This window comes from Anoplophora glabripennis, unplaced genomic scaffold (assembly GCF_000390285.2).
Source record: "Anoplophora glabripennis isolate ALB-LARVAE unplaced genomic scaffold, Agla_2.0 scaffold271, whole genome shotgun sequence".
NCBI classification, from domain to species: domain Eukaryota; kingdom Metazoa; phylum Arthropoda; class Insecta; order Coleoptera; family Cerambycidae; genus Anoplophora; species Anoplophora glabripennis.
This window is the reverse complement of record NW_019416359.1, coordinates 218,731-235,235: the sequence shown is the minus strand read 5'-3', so window position 1 is coordinate 235,235 and position 16,505 is coordinate 218,731. Positions and strand designations below refer to the sequence as shown.

The 16,505-nt window shown below is 30.9% G+C and overlaps 2 protein-coding genes across 2 annotated transcripts in view; one reads left to right on the top strand and one right to left on the bottom strand.

Annotated features, from left to right (window-relative positions):
- Positions 1–4,474: 4,474 nt before the first annotated feature.
- LOC108908100 (serine--pyruvate aminotransferase, mitochondrial) lies at positions 4,475–12,958 on the top strand. Its single transcript, XM_018712022.1, has 7 exons — positions 4,475–4,648; positions 9,115–9,307; positions 11,246–11,411; positions 11,462–11,617; positions 11,672–11,767; positions 12,307–12,555; positions 12,691–12,958. Exons 1-7 carry the CDS (start codon positions 4,499–4,501, stop codon positions 12,851–12,853), a joined length of 1,173 nt encoding a protein of 390 aa, XP_018567538.1. The 5' UTR covers positions 4,475–4,498; the 3' UTR covers positions 12,854–12,958.
- An 817-nt stretch (positions 12,959–13,775) lies between these two features.
- LOC108908099 (dorsal-ventral patterning protein Sog) overlaps positions 13,776–16,505 on the bottom strand; it is an 89,399-nt gene continuing 86,669 nt past the window's right edge. Inside the window, exon 8 of the mRNA XM_018712020.1 lies at positions 13,776–15,254. Coding sequence (XP_018567536.1) covers positions 15,087–15,254 — 168 coding nt within the window. The 3' untranslated portion in view covers positions 13,776–15,086. The remainder of the gene's footprint in view (positions 15,255–16,505) is intronic.

Sequence of the window (16,505 nt, the reverse complement as noted above, 5' to 3'; positions counted from 1 at the left end):
ATGCCAACAGCGTTGGAGTCACGTCTAGGGGGCGCTAGTTATACTCCCCTATCAATGTAAAAATATGTCTAACTTGTAAATAAAAAGGTATACTTGTTACAAATCGATAACTCTACCGTTTTCGAGATACAGACATTTTAAGTTTTTGAGATTCGACGGGAATTAAATTTAAAAATTTTTTTTTTCCAAAGTAGTAGGTATTAACATGATAAATTAACAGCACTTATACCCGAGAAGCAAGAGGATATCTTAATAGAAATTTCCTGCACCGTTGGATTGGACGCAGTAGCGATGTACTTTAGCCAGCACGTAGGCCTGATTTAAGACCGCTGGATTTTTCTTTTGGAGCTATCTAATTCTCTAGTTTACAAATACATTATTAATAGTCAAGAAAAACTGTGGACAAATATTCTAGAATCAGTTCATATTGTCGAACAACATAGAATTTTATTTTTTAACATCAGACAAAATTTAAATAAGTGCATTGAAGTCGCTGGTGGTTGCTTCGAGAATCTTTTGTGATTAATAATTTCTTAAGATATTTTGTATAAAAAAAATTTCAGTTGCTGTAATAATTGTCTTAATTCCTAATTCAGGCTTGGTTATCTTAAGACCTGCTAATTTTCTAAATTAATTCTCGAAGAATCTCAAAAACTTAAAACGTCGGTATCTCGAGAACGGTTGTGTTTATCGATTTGTAAGAAGTATACCTTTTTTATTTACAGTTGAACGTAGTTCAATAATATATCTAGTTAAAATATTCAAAATTGTAAAATATAAAAACTTGCACATACTTTTATATTGATAGGATAACTAGCGCCCCATAGATGATATACCAATACTATTTGCATATTCGTATTTGCCATCTCAATAAATGTAAAACTACAAATTTTAAAAATAATCGGTCCATACATACTTGAAATATAGCAAAAAATCAAAAATATATTTTTAACTTTAACACCCTGTAAAACGAAAAGGAGCAACAATTGATAAAGGTATGTTTGGCAATCTGCCAGTAAGCTGTGTACCATTATTAATGACTCACCCTGTATAATACATACAGTGTAGGAAAGTACCGATGGTCTATCAGAAGTTACGTGAGAGCGATAAAGTAAGCCATAGAAATCCATGCGATAGAGTTACGTGAGAGCGATAAAGTAAGCCATAGAAATCCATGTGATAGACAAGGATGGCTATAATGAAGGCGTCTAATAGTCAACGCCCATTTCACCCTTCCACAAATAAGAAGTGGATCTTATATGTGCAGGGGCGAAACGGGTGGTGACTATGAGAGGCCTTCATTATAGCCATCCTACTCTATCGCATGGATTTCTATGGCTTACTTTATCGCTCTCACGTAACTTCAGATAGACCATCGGTACTTTCCTACCTTGTATATGTATACATAAGAAATTTTAAAAAGTGCACAGTACATAAAAATCAAACTATCTATTTTGTTAAGGTACTGCAATAAGTACCTAAAGTAAAAGAAGTATAAAAAAATCTGCACCATCAGTTCCAATTTTTGTATAATAGCGAAACAATAGAGTTTCAGATTTGTCTTATGTACAGGCTGTTTAAAAAAATTCCGTTCGATATATCTGAAGTTTGAGAGAAAAGTCAAGTCCGCGTCAAACCTTCGCTCAACCAACAGCATTTTTTTTAAATATATACGGTGTGGCCCACTAATAATGTGGACAAACAATAAAATTTGTTTGGGACGACTCGAATGATTTTTTTTTTGTATTCAGTGGTTTTCTAGATACATTTGATAAATCAGTTACGATGATCCAGTTGGCAATTTATGGTTTGCTGCTGTTTTTTTTCAGAAGCGGTTTTTGGAAAAATCAATTGGATTTTTTTATAAAAAATTGGCTACGTAATCTGAATCAGCATCGCTTAATAACAAAAATCTTATTTTTCATACAGATTTAAAGGTTTATATTTTCGAAAATTACGTTTTAAAATTTGGACTTTGGAAATGCTAGAATGATTAAAAATTAGTCAATGCTAATTGTGGTAACTGGTAAAGTAAGCATATAATTTATTTTCCTAACGTTAGTTAGGATCTATTATTCCTCCAATTTTAGCCACAGCCAATTTATATTATTTACCAATTGTAATAACCAGTAAGTAATTAGTTAAATAGTAAGTTTGTAACTTCAGGCATTTTCAATTTCTTCTAGATTTTTAAACGGAAACTAAAACTGAAAATATAAGTATGCATTAAGTTATGAAATTTGAGATATAGATTCTAAATTCTTAAGTAAATCTAAATTAATGCTATACAGACTTACAAATTCGCTTTTCACTACAGGGATCTCGGAAACGGTAAGAGATATGAAGTAGCTTAAATGGGGGCAAAGTTCAGGGGACCAACATTATGCCTCTAAGAAATCAAGGCTAACATAATTAGTTTTCGAAATATCTGAAAAAAATGAAATTTTGGAAATCCGTTTTTGTTTAATTTCAGCCTTGTTTGAGGTGATATTGAAAAAAGAACACTTTCTCATGGCCACTTTTTGCCCTCTATCGAATGGCATAATCAATTTTTATATGTAACGTTTCGTCTCCCGAGAACCATCATCAACTTCATATTTTTAAACACGACCCTGGAAATTTTATTACATTTTTTGCAAGCCTTCATGACCCCCAATAATCTACTGCCTCAGTTCGAACCAGATTCAGACGTTTTGTCATTAAAAATTCATCTTCAATGTATTCGTTCCAAATTTATCTAATTTTTTTAAGATTTCTATGTTTGTTGAATTATCGTACACTCTAAGTGTCGTTAGTCTCAGTGAAATCCATCTGGTTATTTACCATCACACGTTACAATAAAACATTATTAGAGTTTTAATCCCGTGCTTATTGTTATTTCTAGGTTTCTCAAGTGCTCAAAATTCAAACAAATTTCGATCTAATTTTTTTCAGGATATTCATACAAATACATCTGTCATGCTCTTTCGCAGTCAGTTGCGGTTACAAGTATAATATTATGCTTATCTTCACTTTCAACATTTGCCAAAACGGAAACGTTTTTGAACATTTAGGTATCGTAATTTTTTAAAATATAATTTGGATTTGAAGTATTTGGAGTTTTGATTATTCCTATGCATTTTTAAGAATTAATTTGTCATAATGAAATTAAAATTGTAGTAATGTTATAATTTTGACGCAACAACTTGTCGAATTAAGTATGACTATGCGATTCTTCTTTTTTCAATATCTGCTCAAACAAGGCTTAAATTAAACCAAAACGGAATTCCAAAATTTCGGTTTTTTCCAAATATTTCGAAAACTAATCATGCTAGCCCTGATTTTTTTAGAGGCATAATGTTGGTCCTCTGATTATGTAACTTTGCCCCCATTTAAGCTACCTTCATGCCTCTTATCGTTTCCGAGATCCCTGTAGTGAGAAGCGAATTTGTAAGAGCTTGTATATCTAGATTTTATAAAAAAATCGGGAATTAATTCACCCAGAAATCGTTTCTATAAACATTACAGCAGGTCATATATTTTCAACTAGATCATAATAATTGGTTCGACGAACATCTTGAAGGCCCCTTGTAAAAAAAATCAATTGCATCGAGCGTCCCAAAAAAACTGAGTATTAAATGAATAATAGTAAAATACTTGAAATAAAATCAAAACATATCAACTGCCAGTTAAAAAAATTGTAGCAACCTTAGAACTGGCAATTTTGAGGAAGCTGCAGTAATTTAACAATAAATACTTAAACTTCATTTATTTTTTTCTTGTGTTAATTGTCTGTGTATAAATCGTGACAGTCAGTATATTAATCTTCAAATTTCATTTTGTCGGTAATGAACGAATTTAAGAGAAATTATATTACGGAATAAGGAATAGAAAAATTATTTTTTTTTAAAGGTGTCACGTAACCATCATTCTAATTTAAAAAATTGGAGGAATGTACACCAGTGTTAAGGTGAAATAAGGGAAAAATTGTTTCACAGGACAATATCATATTTTAGAATTCTTAAAAATTACCCTGGAAAACCTTGGAAAATTTATTTGTCCGCGTATATGGACCGCACTCTATAATAATGAAATTTTATCGTAACCAAAAGCCCTCCCTACAGATTTTTGCTGGCTACGACCCTGGGGGGTAATCTAATTTGCTAATTACAAGACAAATATTATATTTTCCTAACTCATTCGTATCGATAATTTGATATAAAAGTGGAAGAAATCTAAAAATACTAAGGGATTAAAAACAGACGTCCTTGTCATAAATAAAATAATGATTTTTTTCTCACCTCTATTTGCCTTAAATATTTTATTTTAATTAGTTGGCTATTTCAGTCTGAACTCACAAATAATCTTATTTCGCTTGTGTTTGTTTAACATATTACAGTATAAAGGGTCAATATTAGATAGCACTATTCGAATAACAATAACAACTTGGTTTGGAATGATTATATTCATAGACATTAATAATTGGTGACAGTAGTGACTGTTCTTTAGTTCGGATATCATGGATACGAAACCTCCAGAAGTTTTGAAAAACCCTGTAAATGTCCCCTACAAGACGTTGATGGGGCCAGGCCCGTCAAATTGTTCCCCGAGGGTATTGTACGCAATCGGGAGGAATGTATTGGGGCATATGCACAGTGAGGTGTTCCAGGTAAGAGAGGCGACCATTTAAAGAAATCTAGACGAAATTTCAGATTTACTTACATTGAGACATATTTTCTGAAACAATAATCTGTGATTATGTGTGTATGTACTTGTGATTTTTCTTTTGTAATACCTACACTAGGAGTAGATTTTCTCTAAAACTGTTCAAGAATTCTACATGAAACACAATTTTTGATTAATTATTCAAGAACTACTCAAGATATTGCCACAGACTTGTTACAGTTACAGTGCAGTTTTTTCGTAGCTTTGTAGCATTCATAAATGATTAGAAGCCACGTGACCAGTACCTACCTATATAATTATGTTTGGAACTGAATTTTATTTCCTTTACGTTGGCAATTGGTAAAATTAAAAATTATTAAAACAATAAGATCAGGATTACATTAAAACACAACACTTTGTTTCACCGGTTGTGATTGGTGTAATTTTCACGATATTCCATTCAACCAATCAGCTATGGTATTATCTCGACCGTAGACGTAAGGGTTTGTCATTGTTCATTGTAAACGAATAATTAATATTGGTGACGCCAAGATTTAGGGATTTTTCGCTACCAGTACCAGTTGTGCAATGTTGGTTGCGTAACCTCGGCGGTCTCGTGGCTTGTAAACATTTATGAATGCTTTATACATGTAATATATGAAGTGTGTTTTAATTTCGAGAAAGACTAGTTCTAAGACGGTTCAAAATAGTTGAGCATTCCATTCATAAGAACATCTAAGTTGGGTAACTATTCTGAACTGTTCTAGTACTGTCCGCTGACAGAACCAAAACAAGCCTGTTATAAAAAACCCACTGGTCGCGTCTTTACAAGGGACCCGAGGTCTTTAAGGTAAAGGTAAAGGTAAAAAATATTTATTGTGCATAGTTATAAGACAATATACAACCTATACACAAAAGGACTAGACACAGATAACTGATAATTAGCCTACCCCTCAGAAAGTCAAGTAACTTACACATATTAAAAGCAATAATATAAATAAATTATAAAGTGTTATTAAAACAATGTAAAAAACAGTATAACTTACATATACATACACAACACTCATACATGCTTGTGCAATACACATACAAATACGTAGTATAGTCAGACTCACACTCGCACACACACGCATATTATATTAATACTAATATTAAGTCAAAAATTAAAAAGCTAAAAAAAGCTCTTTCAGGTGTCAAAAAAGTTATTTTACATCTTTTTATAAGTTTAGGTAGTTCAATTTCAAATAAAAGATATGTGCTTCTTAATCTTGAGAGGACAATGCACAATTCATACGGTTATAATATAGAGGCCGAACACATGACATAGTTAGGTGCTCGTCAGCAGCGAATCCAGTGGCGTAGATATGGTGGGGCAAACTGGGGTAATATTGTTATTAGGTATTGTATAAAATAGAGTTTGAAGTTGATGTCCTATATAAAGAAATGGTTACAAAATCAGTAAGTGTATATACTAGTTAAGAAACACCTAAATAACCAACATTTAACAACACAACATTTAATATGTACAGTGCGTTTCCAGATCTCTTTTCAAAAAATTTTGAAATTGAAATTTGACATTTTGGGAAAAGATCCTGTTTGATAGAAATGTAACAAGTGCAAAAAAGTGCTATTTGAAAGCAAGTGGGAAATTAGCATTTCCGCATAATACTTTTACTGCGGTCACACTTTTTCAAGTCCACAGAAATTCATACTTATAAATTTTCTGTATAAAGTAAACATTTTTTCTAATACAGTATTTTGAATATTAGAATAATAGCTGTCCATTTTTGCATATTAAATTTGTCGTGGCTATTTGTCGAGTTACAAAAACATGCTCTGTGCGCTAGCTATTGCTTTGTGCATACATTTATAAAAATTGATACCTACATAGAACCGTGCAAAAATATCTTTGCAGCACCCTTATGTAGCTCTGCAGCATACTGATCGTATTTTGTTTTATGAGAAAATTTCTACTCCTGGTCATAAAAAAAGTAATTTGAAATACATTTTTATTTTTAAAAAGTTTAGTTTTGCTTGTCAGATATAAAAAAAAATTGAAGGTAAAGCGCCATTTTTCTGTTACATCAGAAAAATTTATGAAATAAATAAGATGATAAACCAGAAAAAAATCATACCTATAATTAACACATCAGGGCCCATTAAGAATCAGGACGTCCCTGTAAATTTTCATGAGCACAAACTAATGGAATAAATTTTTTATATACTTATAAATGGCCTTCTAGATGCAAGTAAGTACTTACTAAACTCATTACGATTTTTTTTATAAGAAATCTGGCCTTAATCAGCATTACTTAAATCTTTATTATCTTAAACTTCATCAATTTATAATACAGAATCATTTTTTTATTCAGACTCGAAGTTTTAAATTCAAAGTTTTTGTTTCATATAAAAAATTCGGTTAAAGTACAAGCTGTTTTTTGTTTGTTCCTTTTAAACTTTAATATAATAATAAAAGTGTTTTTTGTAATTGGCGAATATTGAATAAAGGTATTCCTCCAAAAATCTGTTGTCCGGGCCCACTTGATTTATAGCTACGCTGCTGAGTGAATCGTTGATAAAAGTTAGTTACTTAACTTTAATTTCTCAATAATTAAAAATACATAACTGTAGAAAGATTAAATCTATTCGCCTTATTGCCCGCCATTCAAATAAATGTGAATTTGTGTAAAACTTCAGTATATTCTAATTTTTATCTATGCTTCGCTGCTAAAAATGCCTCAAACTTTATCATCCGTGGTTTTTGGATTTTTACTGTCAACGTTTTCATGTTCTTCAAAAAAAAAGGGATGTAGACATACATCAAGTAAATCTTTTTCAGTTAAAACCACTTCAGTCCCTTCTAAATTCAACACCACTGACTGGTTAGTTTTTAACCAAATTTTACATATAGTCAAGTTTAAAGTTTATATTTTAAATATACAGGGTGAGTTAGTTTACAGTTGACAATCATTTTTTAATAAGAAAAGTTCCATAAACGTAGGTCTTAGAACGCTTCGTTTGTGAGATATAGGGTGTTGAAAACAAACTTTTTTTAAGAATTTTTCTTAATATCTCTAAAAGACCAACATATATTGAACTGAAATTTGGTATTAATAACACATTAGTTATGGTGAATAAAACAAGGATATCTGTTATCCATTTCACACACCAGTGCCGTTCCTGACGTGGGTTACTGCCCCCTTTAAGAAAATAATTCGTACGCCCGTGGATTTTTCTGGAAAATAACATAGTTTCTAAATTTTTTAATCAATTCTGAACAAAACAGCTCTTCTTCATTTTTTTATAAAATGAACGGTTTTTGGTTAAATTCGTTTGGCATGAAACTGTTCCAACGATATTGGTAATACATTTGTAATAAGAAAAATATGATGTTACCCTGAAAATCATCAAAAACAATTAAATGTCATAACGTTGACATAAGAACGCGAACATTGTGTGACGTATGTTTCAATTAGTTCTATTTTTATGTTCTGTGTTTGTTTTTTCATGCCAAAGTTCAGTTTAATATCTGTTGGTCTTTTAGAGATATTAAGAAAAATTATTAAAAATGTTTGTTTATAGGAATTTTTCTTATTAAAAAATGATTCTCTATCAACTGTTATTATTCATTCAATGGTTTTTGTTGATTTTCAGTGTACATCATATTTTTCTTATTAATTCACAAATGTATTAGGTACCAGTATCGTTGGAACAGTTTCATGTCAAATGAATTAATTTTATAAAAAATTGAAAGAGAGCTGTTTTGTTCAGAATTGATTAAAAAATTTAGAAATGATGTTATGTTCCATAAAAATCCACGGGCGTACGAATTATTTTTTTAAAGGGGGCAGTAACCCACCTCAGGCACTTCACTGGTGGGTGAAATGGAAACTAATGTATTATTAATTCCAAATTTCAATTTAATATATGTTGGTCTTTTAGAGATATTAAGAGAAATTATTAAAAAAAGTTTGTTTTCAACACCCTATATCTCACAAACAAAGTGTTCTAAGACCTACGTTTATAGGAATTTTTCTTATTAAAAAATGATTCTCTATCAACTGTTAAAATTATACTACAAAAAACTGACTCACCCTGTATGTACTTTCATATCCAATCTTTGAAATATCGTAGAACCTTTGGGACCTCTTTTTGAAAAAATTGCTGTTTTTTTTTTGTTTGATGGGAGGAATTTCTGATTTGTTGCGGTCTTTCAAAATCCCAAGAGAAAGCAACTATTGTTATGCAACCAGTAATGACACGTCAACTGTTATGAATAAATTTATTTTTAATAGATAAGAAATTTTTATTTCTTTCCTGACGAAAAAGTAAAAAAAATATGTAGCAATTTCTGATGTTATTTACAGTTTAATTGATTTTTCCAAATAGTTCCCTATATTCTGTTTATAAACTTCTCTTTATATACAGGTACACCTACCATTTAAATTTGCAATAATTTTAAATTTTCAGGTAATGGATGAGATTAAAGAAGGACTTCGATACGTGTTTCAAACAAGCAATGAATTGACATTAGCTGTAAGTGCAGCAGGTCATGCTGGCATGGAAGCCGTAATCAGCAACCTCTTGGAACCCGGTGATAAGGTTCTAATTGCTGTTAATGGCATCTGGGGCATACGTGCTTCAGATATGGCAAGGCGATATGGTAAAAAATATGTATATGTATATGAAACTATCGGTACCTTTTTTTGATTTTGAAAACACTTGTAAGAAAGGATAAATTTGACATTTTTGTAAGAACTGATTTGTTGAAGCATGATCAGACAGGTTCAGTTCTATTTTTAAAGTGTCCGTGGTGTCATCATTTCTTTTGAATGGAATGTGTAATTTTTTCATACATTATTTAGATCTTTCACAAATTTCTCAGATATAATTAATTATACAGGGTGATTCAGTAACAATCGGAAAATCGAAAGCTGAAGATACTAAACGTGAAATGGTGACATTGGCGCAAAACATGCCTTATCCGAAAGTTGATAGTTTCTAAAATACAGGGTGCTGACAGTTAAAATTTTAAATCGTTTTTCTGCGATTATTCTGAAAATATGTAGGTTAGGAATTTTTGAAACTATATTTTTTTAAGCGAAGAATAAGATGCATGTTGCATTTTCAGCGTTGCTCATAGAGGGCGCCACTTATGACCAATTTTACCAAACATTCAGTTAATAACTTTTTACCTTGTATGTCTAAATGAAATTTTATTCAAAACCTGAAAGAGCAATCATTTTTCCATTAATTATGTTCTCTTGTTTCATTTCGGTATCTCGAGCCGTTTTCGAGAAAAATCGATTTAACGAACACTGTGTTTTGATAATATGAGAAATTAAAAGTGAAACAAACTAAGTGTTTCTTCATGTTATTACAACAATTAACAATAAAACAAATGAAATATGTAATAATGATTTAAAGTAATTGTTCGAAGAGTCCACCGTTGACACTGATACACTTTACACAACGTTTTCTGAGAGATTTTCGAGTTTGAAACAACATATTGGTATTGCGTCTGACTTCATTGGCAGAGATTTATATTCTTTGTCACAATTCTTCAAGCGAACCAATAGATTCTTTTTTACCGTTTCATAATGTAAAATTAAACAATTGTTTTCTCAATGACATTGACGCCAGTGCCAACCCACCAAATACATATTCGAGGAATCCTCGACATAAATAGCATTCGAGACGTACAGTGTCACCAACGCTTGTACCTTTATTTTTATTATCATCGTTCGAAATTATAATGCATTTAATTTTCAGTTTTTCGTTTATATTATTATAATGTTACTGTTACATGAACATAACATGCGGGAAGGAATAAATGAATCTGGGGCATTTTCTGGGACGTTGTAAATGCGAGAGGGCTCACCTGAAATCGGGACAATCCTGTAAAATCCAGGACGAATGGTCTCTTTATGCAAACTTCCAGTATTATATACTTAGCTAATTTTAGGGAATATTTAAATAATATTTTTTCAGAGTGGCTAAGGAACCACATATAAGAAATAAATGTAATCTATCTCCAATATAGAATGGTATGTCACAAAATGAAAAATATCACTTAGATATCCTTGACAGAGTTTAATAACGACATATTTATCAACTGAAACACTTTATAGCTGTGAACAGTAGTCTCCTTCAATGTTTGCTATAAAAATATTTTTTTTTGTTTGTTAGTGATAGGTAATTGGTAATTAAGAACAATTTTTTTTATGTTTAATAGTTTTAAAATAATTACCAATACCATAAAAAATAGTTGATAATTTTAAATCAAAAAGCATTCCTTTTTGAATAAATTAATAGATATTCTCAGGAGTTCTTAAGGAATATCTCAGTAGTATCGTCACCATTAGTTGATTGATTCATACACCACTTTAGCGAACTTTTATCTTTAATTACAGACAATATAAAGTCTAGGTCAAAATCTTCAGAAATATTTGAATAAACGTGATACTTTTCTAAATTTTAACTCATTGTTTCCTAAAAACCAATGGTGCATTTGGACTTTTTGGTTTAAAATAACTGACGGAACACTCTTTCTAAGATTCCTATTATAAAAATAATTTCGCAATAACTATTTTTTCCTTAGGTGCTGAAGTCAATACAGTTAGTGTTCCAACAGGTGAAAACTTCTCGTTAGCTCTTTTAGAAAATGCTATTCAACGAGTGAAACCCAAGCTTTTATTTATCGTTCAAGGAGAAAGTTCAGCAGGAGTTTACCAGCCGTTGGAGGGCGTGGGAGATATATGTCATCGGTAAAATCTCTACTGTGATATTTTTTATAACTACATAATTATTTTTTCAGTTACAACTGTTTATTTGCTGTGGATACTGTAGCTTCCTTAGGAGGAGTACCCTTTTTTGCTGATAAATGGGGAGTAGACGCCGTTTATACTGGATCACAAAAGGTCTTAGGGGCCCCGCCAGGTCTTGCACCTATTTCCTTTAGTCCCAGAGCACAGTAAGTTTTTAAAAAACATTCTAGCGTGTTCCTAATAGGAAATTTTTACTTTAGAAAGGTAATATTTGAAAGGAAGACACCAGTTACCGTTTTCTATTGGGATATGACAGAGTTGGGGCGACAATGGAACTGCTTCAACAATGTTAGGCCGTAAGTAATTTGATTACAAACTGAGTCATAGAAATATGCGAAGAAGTCTAGAAATCTGCAGAAATATATTTTATATACCTACATTAATTTTGAAGAAAATAAATTTAAGTAAATGGTTCATCAAGTTCAGTTATTTTTCATATATCAAGGCCGAGAATTTCAGGATTTTCAACTTAATGTCACAAAAACAGTTGAAAATATTAAAAAATGCTAAATAGAAAAAAGTCTTATAACTAAAAGTTGTTTCCAATGGCATCAAAACAGGGAAATAAATAATAGTGCCAATATCTAATTTTTTTCTTTAATGTACATTTGAGTAATTGTCACTGAAAATACAATACCGAAAATATATATATCAATTGATCACCTTGTATATACAAATATTTCTTATGATGCTAACGGATATCTATAAAATGTAATAGTTTCATAAAGTATTTCTCCATTTATTTATTCTTTAAAAAATACATCATTTTGTAGAATATACAGAATAAATACACCTAGTTATTGAAATTTATATTAAACTTATTTTTTTATATTAGGTATCATCATACTACCTGCTCTAATTTACTTTTTGGGTTGAGAGAAGGCCTGGCCCAGATAGTTGAAGAGGGCCTGGAGAATGTCATTAAAAGACACCAGTTATGTGCACAAAAGCTTTACCACGGCTTAGAACGATTAGGTCTTCAGCCATTCGTTGAAGATGCTCACAAGAGACTGCCAACTGTTACAGCAATTTCCATCCCAGAAAATGTGGACTGGAAGCAAGTTGTCGACTATGCCATGAAAAAGTCAGTAAATAATAATATGTACTTTCTGCAGTTTGTTTATTTTTCCAATAATTGTTCATCTATTTTGTTTTCTCTCTGTTTTCCATATGAAGTTAATCGATATCAGTTTTACTATATTTAAACATTCATTTTCAGTTATTATTTGGAAATTAGTGGGGGTCTAGGTCCAACCGCAGGAAAAATTTGGAGAATTGGTTTAATGGGTTATAACGCTACACCACAAAATGTCGACCTTGTATTAAAAGTTTTGGCGGAAGCGCTCCAAGAAGCGAGAACTAAACGAAGTTCAAAATTATAAATTAATTACCTATTTTACATAAACATGTTATGTTAAATTGAGTTACAACTCAATAAGTAATAATAATAATAAAATAAGGAATAAGTTTGCCTTCCTTTTATTAGACTAGCCTTTAGATATTTTCTCTATATAAAAGAAAAGGAATAAGAACAATGTTTATTAACTAGTGGTAGGCTTCGAGCATGGAAAGTACATTAGTCTGTTTCCAAGAATGAAATAAATTTGTTACTCAAATCCTTACACCTATTTGTATGAAATTTTAAATTTCTAATCACAATTTCGACAATAACCTGAAGATGTCGCCACTATAGAGCCACATAAAATTGAAACTACCAGTATCTAGTGTTCAAAATAGGTAATTTAGTTATACTTAATTACTTCATGCTTACCAAAATGAGTATTTATCTAAAATTTGTTTAATTATGTTAGCTACAGTTATTGCAGATTTCTTTTCACATTTAGTGCGCCATAATGTTGTAAAGGCGCAGCACAATAGTTTATTGTTGGCGGCAGAAGAGCTTACTTTGATTATTTGTTGACTGTTGACTGACAGTTTTTTGTTTTTGGTGATAATGGTGATTGGTTGTTGTGCAACATGGTAGCTCTAACTTCAACTTCGTCCCTTTGAACATTATTTGTGTAAGTAATTATTTTTATATAAATATTCCTTTGTTCATAGTAAAGTGGTAATGATGTAAAAGGAATAAACAAACTAATAACAACACAAGAATTATATAGTTATAGAAAATAGTTACTTTTGCAAACAATCATGTAGATTCAATGTCAAAGATGAATAAAAATTATTGGTCTAATTTTTATTTGTTTTGCGAGTACCATCAGGGTAGTGCAACTAACGAATTTTATTCATGTGTGTGTTTGTGTGTAACCCGTACTTTGGGAGGTGGAAAATTAAAGGCTAGTGAGTGTATTAATGAAGCATATATTCCTAGCTAGCAGGTACACTTATTTTTAAATATAGCTTTTACTGTTACATACTGCATTTGCTAAAATATTTACAGAATCCACTGACAACTAATCTCATTTGAAATAAGTAATATTACCAAATGCAATATTGTGAGGCCCACATTATCACTATATATTACAACTTAATAAAAAAGTTAGTTATATAAGTCCTTTATTACTAAATTACGTACGTCTGTTGCTTATGACTAAACAAAATTTACAAAGCGTATATAGGATACAAGATGGAGCAGAAAATGTGTGTAAAGCTAAAGATTTTTTGCACCATCTTGTACGTTCTGCATAGAGAAAATAATATATACAATAGATTTTACTCTAAAATAGAGTCCTAATGGGATAAAATCACATTCACTCGTAAATACTACATCATAGCCTAGAATAATTTAGCCAAATACTGTAATATTGCAAGGGAGATTCCAATTGTAATTTATATAAATGCTCCTACGAGAATAGGGTAGAAGTTCTGCAAAGGACCTACCTAATCGCAGATTTACTTTTAGTATATTTTGTTTCCGATCAGGCAAGTTCTTATGACAAAACTTATGCTTAAGTACCTAAAATTTGTTTTGGTATGGCACCAAATATGATATGTCCTACTAAACATACAGTTGAACTAAAATACGAAATTTTTACGTCCATCTGCATAGTAAACTTTTTGATATCATTCTCGAACAGGAAGAAAACAGAAAAAATTTTCTTTAATTCCTGTACATAGTTTACACCCGGACCATAGGGGTGCACACACGACGAACCTAATTATAAGAGTATAAATATTATACATAATCTGTTAAAATCGTTTCTGTTTTTTTCCAACGATCTATTCAGCCTTCATCTCTAGTGAGTATTGAGTATTCTAGCTCGTAGAAACTCTTTTTACAACTATGGAATAATTTATCTTCTTGTCAAATAAATAGATTGTTAAATAGTTTTCCAAGCACAGTCAAATAATGAAACCGAAACCTCTACGCCAGTTCAGAGTAACAAAATTAAAAAATAACAAAAATAAATAATCTAAATAACCTCATTTAGTACTTATTTGACTGTGCCTACTTTTTAAGTAACTAAAATATACAATATATATGCTCATTAAAAACCTAAATACAAATAAATATGACAGCTCTTCCTTCCTTACAACTGCCTCAGTCTTCTTTGGTTAAGGGGTAACTTTGGACTTTTAGCCCATTAAAAGTTCCAAAAAAAAAAAAGTGAAAAGTCACATTCCTGACATTCCTTCAGTTTCATTCTCACTAATTCAGCTGTTGTGCGGCTTGCGGTTTTTCCTATGTCGAAGTTTTCTACACTCTTTCAGACTACAACAGAAATCTGACGTATTTATGGTTATCTTCTTTCGCCTCATCTCTATCATCCTTTTGCACGTCGTGGAGTCACAGTGCTGCCTCTGGCACTTTGGGGTTCCATTCTGGAATTAAAAAAATACATATATAAATTTTTATATTTTTTTAACAGTAAATTCTATCAGCCTGCGTTGTATATTTGCTTTGTCAACTGTCATTAAAATAGTTTAATTCTGTTTTCAGCAACATGACATTATTCTAATCAGCCAAAATTAATAATAAAACTTAAGTACATACAAAAATATGGATATCATAAAAATTCTAATAGTATTGATCTATTTATATTAAAATTGGATTTTCATATCGAAATAATAGCTTTGTTCACAGAGCTATTTAGACTAGTTCAGGAGGATCAGTCAGAAACAGTCGTCCAGCTACTTTCTGTGCTATTTCCCACAAGTATAACATAAACGAAGTAGCTAGATGATTGCTTCTGACTGATCCCAAACTGGTTTGAATGGCTCTTCGAACAAATACCTATTAAGTATTTTTTCCCAATTAATTACGGTGCTTTTATTTTTATGCCCCTTAAATACTTTTTCATTGAGATACACTTTTGTCAATATATTAAATTGAATTAACAAATACAGTTATTAATAATAATATTAATAATGTTAAAGCTTCCCTGTACCTAAATCTAAACATTTTCGAGATAATCGACATTTTATAAAAATTTTGACAGATGCAAGCGTTTCGAAAATTCTTTATATCTTTCTTCATTATGGGAGCTTTCAGTTGATTTTCGGAATACACAAAGAACTTAAGATGCATTACCTTCTCCTATCAAAATTACCTGAAGAAAATTATATTAAGTGTCCCATTTTCACGTTACATGTTGAAAACTTAAAACCGTCATAATTTTTTAAATTCAAATGGAACACCCTGCATCTTTCTGCATCATATTATAGAAAAATTAAATTCTCTTTTTACCGATATAAGCTTTGTAGGGGTTACAGTTTCAATTTTCTCAGTATTCTACCAGTATCAAGTACTTTTTCGATAAGAAAACTGCAAATATCTGAGAAAATTGAAGCTGTAACCCCTACAACGCCTATATCGGTGAAAAGAGAATTTGATTTTCTATAATATGATGCAGAAAAATACAGAGTGTTCCATTTGAATTTAAAATGTTTTGTCCATTTTATGTTTTCAAATTGTAACGTGAAAAATGAGACACTTATAATAGTATAATTTTCTTCAGGTAATTTTGATAGCGGAAGGTAGTGTATCTTATATTCTTTGTGTATTCCGAAAAGCAAGTGAACGCTCCCAGAACGAAGAATGCTTGCATTTGTAAAATTTTTTGAAAAATGACG